The sequence below is a fragment of the Sceloporus undulatus genome, chromosome 6 (genome assembly GCF_019175285.1).
Source record: "Sceloporus undulatus isolate JIND9_A2432 ecotype Alabama chromosome 6, SceUnd_v1.1, whole genome shotgun sequence".
Taxonomy (NCBI): domain Eukaryota; kingdom Metazoa; phylum Chordata; class Lepidosauria; order Squamata; family Phrynosomatidae; genus Sceloporus; species Sceloporus undulatus.
In genome coordinates this window covers 87508497-87525598 of record NC_056527.1, presented here as the reverse complement: position 1 = coordinate 87525598, position 17102 = coordinate 87508497, and the positions used below count along the sequence as shown (strand labels likewise).

Sequence of the window (17102 nt, the reverse complement as noted above, 5' to 3'; positions counted from 1 at the left end):
AGTCCTGATTAATCCTATATTGTCCTATTTTTTCACCTGCTTTTAAAATGTCCCATTAGCTCTCTGTTCTTACTACTTTCTTGCTTCATCTTCAGATTATTTGAATGGCTTCAAACTGAATTCAAAATACAAACGTGGCAGGCACTCAATTAGCTCATCCTAGGGAAGAGAAGGGGAATGCGAGACTCTTGAATGAATGAATGAATGAATGAATGGGTTTATTTAGGTCACAACCAGAATAGGATGGAAATTTGCTTTCCTAGCAGGTTCAGACTAGACGCAGCATGGTTTAGTGATTTGAGTGTTGGACTAAGACTCTGAAGACCAGGGTTCAATTCCCAGCTGGCACCCCTCAGGAAGGTTGAGTGTTGGACTGCAACTGCACAGACTAGAGTTCGATTTCTGGCTTGGTCATGAAACTCACTGGGTGACCTTGGGCAAGTCCCATGCTCTCAGCCTCAGGGGAAAGCAATGGCAAACCTCCTTTGAACAAATCTTGCAAACAAAACCCCACGATAGGGCTGCCAAATCAGAAATGACTTGAAGGCATGCGACAATAACAACAGCAACTCCTGTCCAAGTACTAACCAGGCCTGCACCTGCTTAGTTTCCATGATCAGTTGAGATCTGGGGACTTCAGGGTAGGGAAGCTTTAGCTAGACATTGTCCCTACTTTGTTCATAACAGGAAACAATATGCCAGCATGAGGTCAGAATGGTGCTACTGCAGATAAATATTGTGGAACCCTTTTTGACTGAAGAGTGGGGTAAATGTAAATATAAATATTGAAATAAATAATAAAAATTGATAGATGATAAATATGATTCCTACACTCTCTAGGTACTCTCCATACATTGGATTACAGCTCTCTTCACCATCAGCTGGCACAACTAGGAGTGACTGGGGACGATAGGGGTGGTTGTACAGGTCAGGGAGTGCAGCTGTAAGCATTTTGGAATTTGCAGAAGCAACGGGCATGTCCCTGAGCTGTACTAAGTTGGGGGTAATTCAGGAAACCAGCTGTAAACCTTTGAGCACTGCAAGAGCCTTTGCATCATGGAGCAGAAGAGTTGCTTTCCATCTGCTTGCGTTATTATTTCCTGTGATGTGATCCAGTTGAATCATCTCACCTCCTCACGTGTGACTGATTAAAAGAAACCAGAAATATAAAGTTTTGCCTGGTGTCTAAACTGGCTTCTTGTTTTTTGTCCCTTACCAAAACAGATTCACAAACCAACAGCAAATCTGTCCAGCTCTGCACTGTTGGGTGGGATCTGTCTTGTGTGGAAACATCTGCTCTTATAGTGTAACAAAAAATGCTTGCCTGCTGAAAGTGTCCACTCCTTTTGTATGAATGGATTGTCTGCATTCCCTCCAACTGTCCCACTCTGGAGAGGAGAAAGCAGAATCTTGCTATTCCCTGTAGACTCAGGCAAAAGCAAACTGCTGCAGACTTTCCTTCCATGTATGTTCTTATTTATAACTTTTGCCATCATGACCACACACTGATGCTGCTTGGCCACATGTGTCTTTCACCTGTGAAATTTTGGATGATTGGGGTGGAGTTATGTGATGGTACATCAGAGGCGGGGCAAATTGATGGCCTTGTCCCTATTTGTATGATGATTTTTTTCCACTTTGAATAATATCTCAATAGGGTCCAAACATTCTAAAGTCACCACATCCTTTCTGATCTTTGAAGCTAAGCAGGATCTCCCCTGGTTATTACTCGGACAGGAGACCACCTTTCCTGGAAACTTGCCAGGGAAAAACAGCCAATGGCTCCAGGGACCACTACTTTGAGTAGCACGGCTACATATCACAGCATGATGTTGTAGGCTGCTCTAGAAATCCTCACCTTCACTGCCATTTTCCTAGCCTGATTCCCTGCGAGCCATGTGAATACATAGTTAACATTTACCCCCCGGGGCAACCCTAACAATAATGAAACATTCAGTTTCTCTGACCATGAGCAGAGTGTTTTCTTATCCCCATTGAAGAACTGTAGTCTGTTCCCCTTGGTTGGGGTTACAGTAGGCTTGGCCCTCAGTATACTTGAATCTCTCAATAACCCTTGGATGACCAAAATACACCGGTCTGTTCATGAGTCATGAGGAGGAGGGGGGAGAATTTGACAGTGAGATGTCTGAAGTTCTAACTTCCTTTTATGAACAGAAAACAAGAACCCCTGCATTATATTTCACAACTCATTTAGTGTATTTGGACAGCTCATGCGAAGGGGAGACACTACAGAGTCTGCTGCATTCTGAGTTATTGTCATCAGAGGCTAACAATTCATACAAGACACCCAAAGACTTCAGAGTTCAGGTAAGCCAAATACATTATCTAGGGAAAAAGGCAAATTCTTTCAGTTCCTTCCAGTGCTGGGGCTTGGGATGTTGTGTGATTGAGGTATTGTTGCCTTGGGTGTACAGTAACCAACTTTCCCTCCACCTAGAAGCCTCCAGAAGGTTTGGACTGTAACTCCCATCAGCCACAACCAAACATGTCCTGTGGTCAGGGCGATGGAAAGTACAGTATTTGGAGGATGTAAAGTTGTGAAAAGCTCATGGGTACATTATTTTCCCCCACTCTTATATCTGGTTGAAGAGGTTTAGTTCATTCTTGAGGAGGAGGAAAAAAGGTTGTGATTTTTGTTATTGCTGTTGCTGCTTTAAAAGGCATTGTGCACTATGGCATAGTGGTTTGAGTGTTGGACTACCACTCTGGAGACCAGGGTTCAGTTCCCAGCTTGGCCATGGAAACCCACTGGATGACCTTGGACAAGTCACACTCTCTCAGCTTCAGAGGATGGCAATGGCAACCCTCCAATGCTTGCCAAGAAAACCCCATGCTAGGGTTGTCTTAGGGTTGCCATAAGTCGGAAGTGACTTGAAGGCACACAACAAGAACAACAAACACTATGAAAACTATACCTTGCAAAACTTATCTACCAGGCACAATGGTGGGTTGAGCATCAAGGGTAAAGGAATCCTATCCTTTCCAGTAGGCTCTGGCAAAAGTAAACTGCTGCAGTCTCTTCTAGCTTGTGTTTTCTTCTTCATTAATAACTTTTGCCATCTTGCCATCATACTGTGATGTTGCTTGACTGCATGTCTCCAGGGTTTTCATCTTTGAAATATCTACTAATGAATATAGAAGTGTGGAGCCAAGCTTAGCAATATTGCGTTTGTTGGACTGAAACTCCCAGTGACCATGCTGGTGGTCAGGGAATTCTGATGGTGGTATTCCAGAAAATTCACTCTTGCTAGCACTGTAGAAATAATGCAGTTTGATACTACTTTGAGTGCTGTAGTTCCATCCTGTGGAATCTTGGAATTGGTAGTTTTACAAGGTCTTTAGCTTTCTTTGCCCAAGAGTGCTGGTGCCTCACAAAGCTACCAACCCCCTGACTCTTTGGATGGAGCCATGGCAGTTAACGTGGTGTTAAAGTGCACTATTTCTACAGTGTAGACACACCCTCAGAAGCGGAATCTCTGGGAACAAAATAGAGAAATGTTCTTTGAACTTTTCAAAAGGACTGCAGAAATCATTACTAATCTACAAAGCAATAAAAAACCCTTAGCAATGGCCCATTTAGATTTTATGTGGAGGCACTGGGGGTTGGGAGGGGCTGAGTTGAATAAATGAAATATTTAACAAGAATAATTTTATTCCCATCCCCACCGTGCTCTTTCTCAATTTGGGAGAAAAAAAAACCTTTAAATAAGAGCCAATAACTGTGACATTTTATTCAGGTCTTTTCCCAGCTAATCCTATTCCGACACACATTTTCTATTTTTATGTAAAGGTTGTAGGAATATCCATTTTCAAGGAAGATTTAAAAAAAAGATTTCCTGAAGGAAAAAAACCACCTGTATGGTACTTTAGGATTAGTAGTTCTCCCTGCCTCACCACCTTCATAATGGATTTAATGATGGAAAAGTCAGAAATAGAATCATAGAATCGTAGAGTTGGAAGAGACCACAAGGGCCATCCAGTCCAACCCGCTGCCATGCAGGAAATCCAAATCAAAGCATTCCCGACAGATTGCCATCCAGCCTCTGTTTAAAGCCCTCTAAGGATGGAGACTCCACTACACTCCGAGGGAGTTTGTTCTACTGTCGAATAGCCCTTACTGTCAGGAAGTTCCTCCTAATCTTGAGGTGGAATCTCTTTTCCTGGAGCTTGCATCCATTGTTCCGGGTCCTGCTCTCTGGAGCAGCAGAAAACAAGCTTGCTCCCTCCTCAATATCACATCCCTTCAAATATTTAAACAGAGCTATCAAATAATAATAATAAATAATAAAAGTTTTATTTTTATACCGCCCTTCCACTGATCAGGGCGGTATACAACATGTTAACAATTACAACAGTGACATAACATTACATATCTCAAGCATAGGAAAATAGCAAATAACAATGCAATTTCAATACAAAGACAGCATACAATACATGATAAAAAATCAATACATGTCTCAAAAACAGCCAATATTACATAACAGCAATAACATATCCAAACAGAATTAGCCCAGCATTAATAACCAAACCCCAAGGCAAAGAGGGAAGGAAAAAAGGGTCATTCCCTAATGAACAAATTACAAAACCCCTACACAACCCAACAAAATTTAACAGAAACTAATAATTCCCGTTCCTCCCACCTCTTAACTTTCTCTTCTCCAGGTTAAACATCCCCAGCTCCCTGAATCTTTCCTCATAGGGCATGGTTTCCAGGCACTTCACTATTTTAGTCGCCCTCGTTGGACACGCCCCAGTTTCTCAATGTCATTTTTGAATTGTGGTGTCCAGATGTGGACACAGTATTCCAGGTGGGGCCTGACCAAAGCAGAATAGAGTGGCAGTATTAATTCCCTTGATCTAGACACTATACTTTTATTGATGCAGCCTAAAATTGCATTGGCCTTTTTTGCTGCCGCATCGCACTGTTGACTCGTGTTCAACTTGTGGTCTACTTGGACTCCCAGATACCTTTTACATGTAGTCTCATTCAGCCAAGTGTCCTCCATCCTATATCTGTGCATTTTATTTTTCTGCCCTAAGTGCAGTACCTTACATTTCTCCATGTTGAATTTCATTTTGTTAGCTTTGGCCCAGCTTCAGGTCATTTTGAATTTGGATCCTGTCCTCTGGAGTATTTGCTACTCCTCCTAATTTGGTGCCATCTGCAAATTGAATAAATATGCCCACAATTCTGTCATCCAAGTCATTGATAAAGATGTTGAACAGTACTGGGCCCAGGACAGAGCCCTGTGTGACCCCACTGGTCACTTCTCTCCAGGATGAAAAGGAGCCATTGTTGAGCACCCTTCGACTTGAAGTTATGCAGCAACAACCCTGATTTCACACTGAGCAGAATACTGTGGAAAATATTAAATGGCAAAGAGTTTCTGTGGCCAGGGTTGATCTTTTTAGGAGGCTGAGATTTTATGGAAGCCTTGGGGATAGTTTTCCTTTCACTGTATTCTATTTTATTTGTGTTTTAACAACACTGGACTGACCCTTTATCCCATATGAAACCTAGGACATGTTGGCATCTGCAGCTACTGAAATATAGATAATAATACTGTATTGGTTTCCTCCTGCAGGTTGTATGCTGTGTTCCCACTAATCCACTTGCTGCCAAGGGGAAATGTTTAAGAGGCTGTCCAAGCAGCTCATACAAGAGCTGGACTCAGATGGGAAGCTGATTCCTGTGACCAGTTTGGCACATAGCGATAGCTTCCGGCCTCTTTCCTTGGTGACCAAAGAGCACTCCAGGTTTCCGTGGCATACCCGAAAGTATTCCCCAACTGCATTCAAGCTGAGAGATATATTGCAGGACGGAGCAACGATGGAGATAGGTACTGTATGCCATTTCATATGCAATGCTTCTATCAGGGCAGTCTGTGTTTTGCACAGCTTTACAGAATCTGGAGGGCAAAGATGGGGAATTGGTGGTACCTTAAATGCTTTAAGATTGCAGCTCATATCATCCTTGACCATTGTCCATGAATGGCTGAGCCTAATGGAATCAAACAATATCTAAAAAGATAGATAAAGTGCCTTACTACCACTCACATGTTCAAGGTTTGTATTTTATAATAAAGAAATATAATACACCTTAGAAATATGTATGGCATTCAAAAAAGAACACATGATATGTTCACCTCAAGGCCACTAGAAACAACTTGAAGGCACTCAAGAACAAGTAAAGCATGACCTTTTTCTTCTTTTTCTGTAAATCTGTTTTTTATTAGTTTGCCAATCACACATATTTATTCCTGTGCACTGGAATAAAAAAGTTAGCTTCATTTGAAACAGGAGAAGTAGACTCAGTTGTGATGAACCCTCAGAGCCAGAAAGCACACAATGGAATAATAGTCAAGTCAAATCAAATCAAAATACTAAAACATTCATTCCTTATACTGTGAAGTATTTTCTGATCCACATCAATTACAGCTTTACTCCCATGGAAGAAAATAATACCCCCCCCCCCAAACTGGATCAAACTATTGGGAACCAGTTATGATTTCTGCTTTCCTGCAACAAAAAAACAGAAGGGGACATTTGTCATCCCAGTTAGAGACATGCCTCCCAGTGGCAAAAATCAATAGATTTGTTGGGACCGTTTTGTGCCACCATTTTGTATATAAATGGGGGGAAAACCACATACAAAACCTGAAAACTAATACATGGCCAACAGATTATTAGCAATTAATAAAACTGTTAAGTTTCAAAGAATACAGTGGGCCCTTCATATCTGCTGGGATTTGGTTCCAGGATAGCAAAATACATAGATAGATAGCAAAATGCTCAAGTCACATTAAAGACACTGGTCCCTAAAACATGGCTAAATCATACATAAAGTGTGCAGGTGTGATAACTCACATCCACCACAAAACATCTCAAATTGTTACCCCAAGTTGTTTTCAGAGCTTTAGTCTCACCACAGGTTTCTCCTATGATTAGATTATGAACAATAGGTTTTGGAATGTTATTCAAAACTGCAAATATATTAGTGGTAGCTGTTACTTGATGATTAGCATGTTAACATCACACTATTGTTGTTTCATTATAATTGTTGGGAATTTGTTACAAATAAACTGTACACACACATACACACACATTTATAGCTCTGAAAAATTGATACATGCATGGTCAAATATGTCCAACCTTCTCCAACAACCCAATTGTTCTAAACAAACGTCTGGTTTTGCCTTCTTTCTTTCTTTCTTTCTTTCTTTCTAGAGCTGAAGCACTCTGAACCACTCTTGTTTTCTGCAAACACATGCCATAAATCCAGTGCAAGGGTAAACCTTAAGATTCATTATGCACAAGTGGAAATTAGTGGCTTGGGTTCAACATGCTCAACTGCCTCTCCAGTATATGTGAAGAAGACCTATGTGGACATCAGGGAGTTGTGGTGAGCATGGCTTTGGAAATTGCTATATGGGAATGGAAAGGAGAAAAAGCAAAACAAGCCAGGGTTGCTGGGCATTTTACATAACTCCGATGATGATGCATCATGTTTTATTTTTTATTCATGCAAACAGACATTCTTGAGAGTGTTGTGTAGAACTACAGTAAGCCCTACAATTGAGCAAAAAGGAGACAGCAGTCTCAAGCAACAGAGTTTGGGGGTCATTACAAGCTGCAAAGAGTTGAGTAGACAGTTGGAGATGACCCATGTGGCACTAATGTTTTGTTATGGAAGTCACCATGAAAAAACAGGACTTGTCTGATACTTACAGAATTTTCATTCGGTGAGACTGAGGGAATGTACTATTTGGATTTTCTTCTTAAGACTACAATCTGTCTCCAGCAAGCCTATCTAGAACTTAAGAAGCATGCCTTTGCAGCTGCTGACAGCAGGGGAAAATGGCTGAGGGTAAGGAAACTGGCTTGTTTAGTATTATTGAAACAAGTTGCCTCTGGACTCCAGTCACAGAAACAGGATGTTGTAAATCCTTACAATATTAGACCAGAACTCCAACATTTTACAAATGAAAACCATAATTCATGTGGATAAGTAGCATCAGAATATGGTTAAAGATGGCAAACATTATTAATGTGGGAAAACAGAGGTAGGAGAAGTTGCAGCAGTTTGCTTTCACCTGAAACTACTGGGAAGGTTAAAACTTCATCCTTCTACTCCTCTTCTTCCTCCTGAGTCAACTCAGTGCAAATTCCTTTTGCACTTTGAACGCAGTTTGCATCAAAGTAAGCAGAGGACAAAGAGGGAAAGTGGGAGGAAGAGAGAGAAACTGGATATGTTTAGAGCAGCTGAAAAAGTGGGATGGCAAAGGATTAATCAGGACTCTCTGTGCCAAATAGAGTCAGTTGGAAGATATGGTAGAAGGTGTACCACTGGGCTCCAAGCTGTGGTTTTTCTTTCATTAGAGTCCTAAGCCAGGATGCTGCAGAGGAAATAAATACTCTCTCAATTTTACACCTGCTTCTCCCATAGTTTCTGCAAGCTGAATGGAAACTCCGCTTGAGTCAAATCTACTATGGTCTAGCACTGGCAGAGCTCTCATTCGACTTGGAGCAGCTATGGGAGGAACAGCATTGGCTCCATCAACCAGCCCTGTCTTTAAAGCTGTGGTACCCAGCTTGCAATAACACATGATTGAAACAAAGGGTGTTCCCTGGTCCCCTTGACAAAAGGGGGCAGGCAAGGACCTGTTTAACGCAGATGCCTTTTGGCTTTTAGAGGATTTATATTAGTGTACTTCCAACACTGAACACTAGAGGGCAGGCAAGGGCAAGAAAAACAAAGCCATACTTTAATTGGGAATTCAGGATAAATTCATTCCTAATTTTAGAGACAGGTCATCTCTGCTAGGAAGTATATAAAATCCTGGAGAGCTTTGAAAGTTAACAAAAGAAGCTTGTAACAAATTCTGAAGGGAAAGGGAGTCAGTGAAGGGATGACAACAGAGGAGTGGACAATTTCATAGCATTGGACGGTTTTTCCCCCACGAGGTGAATCAACATGTCCAGAACATCTTTTCTTGGTGAAGAGAAGAGCACTGTCAAATATTCTTTCCATGCTTTCAGCTGGCTGATTGTCTCTGTGTACCTGTAGTGAAGGATGCTGACAAAGTGTTTGAGGAAAAGGCAGTGTTTACAAGTGGGTTGCTCCACAACTTCTAAAAGATAGCTTGCTGGTGCCAAGTGAAAGCAAGCTACCAATTGATCTTATATTGCCACTGCTGTTGCCTTCTCCCCATGGAATGGGTGGGTGGGTAACATCTTGTCTTTCTCCTCAAAAAGCAAAAGTTTGGAAGTTTTTAAAAAAACTATAACTCTCAGAATCCCCCCCCCCCAACTATGGTAAGTGGCCATACTGCTTGGAGAATTCTAGGACTTACAGCAAAATGAATTGGGTTTGCCTTACCTTGAGGCCTGGGAAGACCTCTTAGCTCTAGTCATGAGGGGCATCAGAGAGAGGTTTTGAGGTTTCCTTTCAGCAGCTCTTCAGAGTCCAGGACCCTTTCCAGTTGCTACATTCCAGCAGTTGCTACATTTCTCCCTATTGCCTGCAGGACAACGGAGACATCCCTCGGCTTTATCCAGCAAGTTTACCCTAAACTGCAATTCTACATTGTGACGGAAGCCTTTGAGATAACAGACTCACTTCTGGTAGAAGAGACCATGCAAGTAGGAGGCAAGGGAGAGGTTATTGTGGCAGAGTTACTTCAGATTCAGGTTTGTCTGGGGCCTTTTGCTTGATCTTTTTTCTTTTCCTCTCCCGCCTCTAGAAGAACTATAAGCAAACCAAGAAATGTGGAAGATAATTGTGCCATGCGAACACCATTGCAGAGTTGAATTGCAGTGGTATAGCAGAATCAGGGCTCACCAGATCAAAAACCCCAGCATTTTTTTTAGCAGGGACAATTAAATTACCTTCCTTCCTCTCTATGTGTGCAGTTGCACGCCTCAAATTACTGATATTGGGATGGTGGTGTAGACTTTCCCAGGACCTAAATATATAGTTGCGAATTACATCTTTTGTAATGCACAGTATTTGAAGATGACCCACTCTTACATGAAGCATTTGTGTAATTACAGTAAAACCTGCTCCTGATGGAGATGAAAATACTATAATTGGTTTGTTACTAAAGATCAATACAGCTGCTTGCATTTTAGTATTCTCCTTGGGAATAATGTTACAAGATTTTCAAAACAGCAATAAAGGATAGTTGAAATTTGTGACATGCAAGGTTATAATAAGGAAGTGGCTGTTAGCAAGTTTGTGTTCTACCTATTACCAAATGAAAATAATGATTTTAGTTAACTTAGGGCCCATAAAAGACAGGCCAAAATAAAGCTGCTTCAGGTCACTTTGGAGGTATGCTGTTTAAATTATATGCATATCTTAAGAGGCCAGGAAGCTATGCCAAAGATGTGCTCCAGTCTTAGGACTAGAGCGTGACTTTGGTGTGGCTTCTGGCCTTTTAGGACACATGCAGCATTTAAACAGCATACTTCCAAAGTGACCTAAAGCAGCTTTATTTTGGCCTGTTCATATGGGCTCATAGCTACATGTTTCTCTGTAAAATTAACATATTGTCTACATTCATAAATTACATGGTACCCTCATTTCTGTCTTTATGAAAGGCCCAGATGCAAAAATACAGGTGTATTTGGGTATTGTCTCCTGTCAGTGTCTTTGTCCTGATGAACTTTAGGTTCCCAGAAAGAAAACTATATCAGGCAGATATAACAGGCCTGATGCCTACCCAGCCTTAGTGCAAAGCATCCCGTAACAATCTGTATTCAAATTCCCAGGGTCTGAACACAAGAGTGAAAAAGAGATCGGTGTTAATTCCCCGAGGCACGGTGATGGCCTATGGGGTTGAAAAGCTCCAGACGCGTGAGGAAGACCTTGGTGAGTGAAAACCGTTTTGAAGATGCATTGAAGTGAGTGTAGATTCTGCATAGCATGTGGAAACATCTAGAGGGTGGTCAGTGCATGTCAAGGGATGGGACTATAGTTATTTAAAATGGTGTTGTAGGTGGGGATAGTTATTGTAGTGTTGTAGGTGGGAATAGTTATTTAAAACATCAGTCTCCACCTTTCAACAAAATCTTCAAAGTGACTTAAGGTCCAAAATAAAACAATTTATACTATAACCATACAAAAGCCAGTGACCGAAAAATAACAACATGAGGATGAAGATTGTTTTATGATGTATGAATTATCCTGTCCAGTGTGGGGAGTGTTCACATGGATGGAGACAGTATCTGTTCTGTGCAGCAGCTACATTGAGTTAAATTGTACAGTATTCCAAGTTGCTCCAGAGCATTGGGCATCTGGAACCTTTTGTTCACTTAGAAATCATAAAGAACTCTATTCTTTATCATTTTTTGTTTTATTTTGTCTTCCCTTCAGTTATCTCCTGCCCAAGGTTTCAAACAAAGTTGGCTTCTTTGCTTGCTTATAATGGTATGTTGAACATTATGTTTATAATTCAAAGACATAGCTGTGTTACTCTGGAAAATCAGTATGCAAAGAGTTCTTATAGCACTAACTGGAAGAGAAAAGTTGGTAACATGAACTTTCATAGACGTGAGCCTGCTTCCTCAGATGCATGAGGTAAACTCATGCTACCAAGTTTTCTCTTTCAGTTAGTGTCAAAGGTGCTGCAAGATCCGTTTGCATATTGATTATACTTATAATTCACACAAAATGTACTTCCGAGAGCAGTGAAGAGATTCATGAGTTGCAGTGTTCACCAATGTTCTTTCCTTAGAAGAAAGTTACTGGAGATTATTGTGTTTCTGTGATGTAAGGCTTATTTATGCATACGGAAGGTGAGGATAAAATTATGCTTCACAATACTAACATTCCATCTGATTTCTATTCAATATCAGATTCTTAGGAAAATATGCAATGCCATAGTATTTGCTGAAAAGAGCAAAGTTAGCTCTTTGCTTATTTGAGTCTCAGTTGCAGCACAGACTGACTTTCTGCTGCATCTGCTAGAACCATTTCACATTTATATACAATTATAACACTATGTTTCCATTTTAATTGGCATGGCAGAATCCTATGGAATCTTGGGATTTGTAGTTTAATGAGTTACTAGAGCTCTCTGGATGAAAATTACAAATATCCCTGTCCAAACAACAAATCTCAGGATTCCACACCTGCTTTGTCCATGGGCTCTCAGTGAGAGGCAAGTTAAGAGAGACTTCCACTTCATAATATCCTGGCAAAATGAAAAAGTACATAATTCATTTGGAATAAAGTGTAAGTACTTAGGGAACATTAATGTTTCTCTTTCAGGTTATAAATGTAAGCTAATTTTAAATTTCTTTTTTAGAATTCCAGGACGAACTGGGCTCCTCACTTACAGGCAAGTCGGCATTTCTTGTTTCTTCCTTCAAGATCTTCCCTAAAGCGGTAGTAGTAGCTGTAGAAAGCTGCAGGGGGCTATGGCTTTCAGGTGTGGAGATTTACCTAGTATATTTGACACCTGGTAAGGATAATATTTTAATACCCCCCTGCTCGCTTCAACAGCCTTTTCTGCATCTGGTGGACCTGCTGGCCAGGCAGCAAAGAGAGATGACTCTCTTTCTTACCTGGCCAGCAGAACCACCAGCAAGGAGCACTGGGTGACACCACCCTCGAGGTGTCACCAGGCATTGACAGTATTCCCCGCACTTCCTAGTGATGCCCCTGCTGTGGTAAACTTTGTTAATTTGTTAATTATGAGATGTGCCAGTGAGAATCTACCATCACAAAAAAGAGTAATGTGGCTCTCCAGGAAAAGCTACATGAATCATGTGATTCTTGCCAACTGTATCACTTCAGAATTCCAGGGAGCTGGGCAGATTGTCCCTTTTGCGGATGGGAATCTGCGTTCCTCCAGATGTTTTTGAACTATACTCCATAAAATTCCTCAACATTGACAATGTTGGCTAAGAATGGTGGAATTTATAGTCCAGGAACATCTGGAGGACCACAAGATTCTCAATCCTGGTGTAGTCTGATATTCCATATCAAAATATAGGTATTTATTCCATGCATAGTGAAAAGCAGGTATGTCGAAGAGCAGGGCTGTAGACCTTGTTCCTAATAAACAGAGTTCCTGTTTTTTTTTTTGGGGGGGGGGCATTATAGGAAACCAGACCTCTTCCTGAAGTCAGAAACAATAGAGTTCTCCAAGAGATGCATCATGTGCTTCCCCCTAATGTTGGAGCTTAGCTGTCCATCATTAGGTCAACAGCATAGGAACGTCCTCTGTGTATTATTAAACTTGCTGCAGAAGTAATGAAACTAACCTTAACCAACAATTTTCAGGTGTCCAGCAAGTCAAAAATGCTGTTAAGGAGGCATATGAGCCATTGATATATCTCAGCCAGGTCACAAAAAAGAATCTTCTGGAATCCTTTGGGATATTGTTTCAAGATGGAGATATTCCCTCCACTGTTCAGTCAGTGGTATGTATGCTCTTTTCTCAGTGTCTCTGCAGTTGCAAGTTGAAGTTTTCTTGTGGTTATTATTATTAATTTTTTTGGCAGTTGTCTCTTTCATTGCTATTAAATTACTAATTAGCATAATATTCCATACTAGCTGGAACTTTCTATGGTGGGGGACAACGTTGATCGCTCCATGTTGGAATCATTGAATGAAGAATTTCGGCCTTCAGTGGAAATGTTGCTGTCTAACTTAGGGGTTTTCCCAGAAACGGAGAAAGGAGAGAGCCAAAGAGACCTCTGGGGACCAGTGCTCTTCTTTTGTTCATCAATAGATGGTATGTGGAGATCACTGTCAGTTGTGTGGCTATGGGCCCTCTGAACACACACAAACACACACACACACACACACACACACACACAAGACGAAATGTATGATTAAAAAAGAGGTCACAGATTTTCGTATACTAATTCACATGCAACTCAGAGTAATTTAAATAGAAATTCTATGCACCTCACTATTCATGGCACAGAGACTAGGGACGATTGGGATCAGATATTTGTGTTTGGCTGCCCAGTCTGCTACCAAGGTGCTAACTATTGATGGACCACTTCACTGCCATTGGTCTTTAAAATGGACATAGATTGAGGATCTCTAATCATTTCATCTTCTGCTCTTTGAATGACTTTCAATGGGGGGAGTGACCATTCTGTAGTTTAAAAAGTAATATTTTCTAACTGTAAGACTGAAGGCAGTTGGAATCTAACAACGTCCATAGGGCCATAAGTGAATGGGCTTGCACTGTTAACCCAGTACAGTATTTTTTTTCAGCCCTGGCCCACAACTGATCATATGAACTGGAGCAATGACTCCTGTAGGTGAGCAGTGAGTTCATGTGAGTTTGCATCCCCCTAGCCCTGTTTGCAATGCAAAAAGCCATCCACACTGGCTCTCAAGAAAACAATACATGGAGAACTGAAATACACCATTCCAGGCATGACATTATCATTTTCCTAATTGCAACTCCCTCTGTTCTCTCTTCTTGGGAACCGTGTTCACAGACTTGGACTATGAGATGCTGCCTCTGTTGGAGACCATTATGGAGAAGAATATGATGGCCAAACAACTGGAGATGGTGAGGCCCTTCTAGCTTAATTCCTTCTGTGTTGTAGTTTACTTGCTTGTTCCCCACCCCACCCCACTCATTCTAACTAATACTAAACATGTATCCCTGGTTCGCGTTAATGCAATATCACTTCAATGACAGGATAATGGCAGGATCAGCACTATGTTACGAAAGGCTTTTGCATGATCACTGTCATGGACGGGATAAGGACAAGGGAGAGATCTTGCCCCTATCCCACCTGTGTATGATAATCACCTATGTCACACTGGAAATGAGACATGTAAACGCTTATTCTTCTTCTTTCTTACTTACTCATCCTCTTTTTTTTTTAACTTCAAAGATGGATAGCATACTGGAGTGGATTCTTTCTGGTGATGAAGGTAGTGTTTTCACTCTCCCGTTCCATTCCCAGATGGATGAAGAAGCTGATCTAACAGCAGAGGCACTGCAAACCTGTGGTCTGGATTTAGAAGCAGGGGAAACCTCTATCACTTGCCTGTGGAATAATAAAGCCCTCTCAGAACTGGCTGCTTTTTACTCCAGTTTGTATGTCCTGCTGATCTTAAGTGGGTGAAGGGGAAAGGAAAACATATTTCAAAAAGATTATACTCTCCTGCTGGACCTTGGACTCAATGGTAAAATCCAGCATGGTGCTTACTGCTTCCACTGTTTTGAGCCTATTTGGTTCCATGTTACCTGAGGGGTCATTAAGATGGTGAAAATAATCCAGGATGAATCCAGCTTGAATCTCGGTTGTTCACATGCATCTTGAATGCACCCGATTAAGTGGGGGGGGGGGGCTGCCAAAACCTTCACTTGATCTGGGATAATCGATATCGGATTTCTGCCCGAGTTTTTTTTTATAAAAAAGATTTGCACTGTCAGTAATGTAAATAACTGATGCAAATAGAACTGAATAGACTCGGGATAAAACTCTGCATGCCTTGAACAATCTCAGTTGATTCCCTCTTTATTTGAATGTTTGCATGAGTGAGCAAATTGTCACACTAAAAAAATGACATCTGAATGACCCTTGATGAGACCTCTTATTTTCCTGTTAAGGGTCCGGGTGATCAAAAGATCATGGGAAACAAGAAGCAGTTTGTATGTAGTTCATGGAAGATATTTTGAAGTTTAGGAGATGTTTGTCCTCCCTTATCAATCTCATTTATCATATTTGGAAGCTGTATCTATGTGTCTGACATGCTGGCCTAGATTCCAAGTTAGATTCTAAAAATTAAAATGAAAGATAGGATGCTTCTTTGTGGCAGCTATTAGAAAGGAGGCATGCTTGTCCAAGGTATGTCTCATGATATTGTCTCTTCATTAATAAGTAGAAGTTGCCCCTGATTTTAATAGGGAGGACTGCTGGAAGGTAGATAACAAAGATTGTCTTCTGGACTTCAGGACTTGTAGGAATGGGTGTGTGAAATGCTGTTATGTAGTTTAGTAAAGGGGAAAAGGGCTCATTTCCCTTATCTCAATATTGACTGTGGTGTAGAAATTTTTCATGCATCTCGCTATTTCACACCATGTTTCATGCTAATTTTCAAAGCCATCATTTTAAGAGATACACGCTCCTGTTGAAGCTTAGGGGTACCTACAATCCTGTATTATTTTAAACTTTTAAGAGATAATTTAATCTCCCATTTTAACAATTACTTTAAAGTTCAGTTATAATGTTTACAGCATAAGACAATCTACTGAATAATAAGAGTAAGTTTGAACATATTAATGTGTACCAAAGTGTTATTGCTAATCCAGTTGCATATTCCTACTATGAGTTGCCCCTGTGGATAGTGAACTGTAATTACTAGATCATGACTGAGTAATTATACAATATTATTTTCCTATAAAAATGACAAAAAAGAAGAACTTTGGGCCCATCCTATGAAAAAACTTGGACCTGGGGAGAAGAAAAAAACTCCTCTTTAATGGAAATACTACAAAATGTGGGACCATTGTACTGGCTTTCTCTTGGATTTGCCATTCAAATGTAATCTTTATTTCTAAATAGTACTATAAAAACATACATCTTAAACATCCTGGCAAGATCACAAGAGTGATTTTCTACTCCTGAAAATGTCCTGAAGAGAGGGTAGATATGCCGTAGCACAGTTCCAAATAGAGAATAAACTTTGAAATTAAAGGAGTAAACTGTGAACATTAAGATGCTTTTGTGTGAGAGGGATTATCCTTGGAAAGTTGTGTTATTTTATTCTTGCTTTGTGATGTAGACAAAGTTATTGCTTTGTATTGTTTTAATATTTATTTTCTGTCATGGTGGACCTGACCTGATCCGCCACAACAAACTGTCCTACCTAGACAAGTGGAGAGGGAAGTGGGGTAAAAAGTAAATAAAATATTTTTTTCTTGTACGTGTATTATTCATTTTATATTGTACTGATTTGTATATGTGGTAACTGGGTGATGCTGTATTTCAGTGGAGCTGTAGTTTGTAATTAGGACCAAACCAGGTTTAATACCTGGCATCTTCAGTTAGTCTTGCATAACAAGACAGGCAAGATGCTTTGTGTCTGGCATACT

General features: G+C 40.7%; 1 protein-coding gene across 1 annotated transcript in view; it reads left to right on the top strand.

Annotated features, from left to right (window-relative positions):
• Window positions 1–16896, top strand: part of LOC121935629 (gasdermin-D-like) — a 17841-nt gene extending 945 nt beyond the window's left edge. The window contains exons 2-12 of the mRNA XM_042477357.1: window positions 2176–2328; window positions 5607–5861; window positions 7249–7423; window positions 9549–9711; window positions 10795–10894; window positions 11399–11452; window positions 12333–12365; window positions 13313–13452; window positions 13586–13766; window positions 14491–14564; window positions 14896–16896. Coding sequence (XP_042333291.1) covers window positions 5651–5861; window positions 7249–7423; window positions 9549–9711; window positions 10795–10894; window positions 11399–11452; window positions 12333–12365; window positions 13313–13452; window positions 13586–13766; window positions 14491–14564; window positions 14896–15129 — 1365 coding nt within the window. The 5' untranslated portion in view covers window positions 2176–2328; window positions 5607–5650 and the 3' untranslated portion in view covers window positions 15130–16896. The remainder of the gene's footprint in view (window positions 1–2175; window positions 2329–5606; window positions 5862–7248; window positions 7424–9548; window positions 9712–10794; window positions 10895–11398; window positions 11453–12332; window positions 12366–13312; window positions 13453–13585; window positions 13767–14490; window positions 14565–14895) is intronic.
• Window positions 16897–17102: the final 206 nt, after the last annotated feature.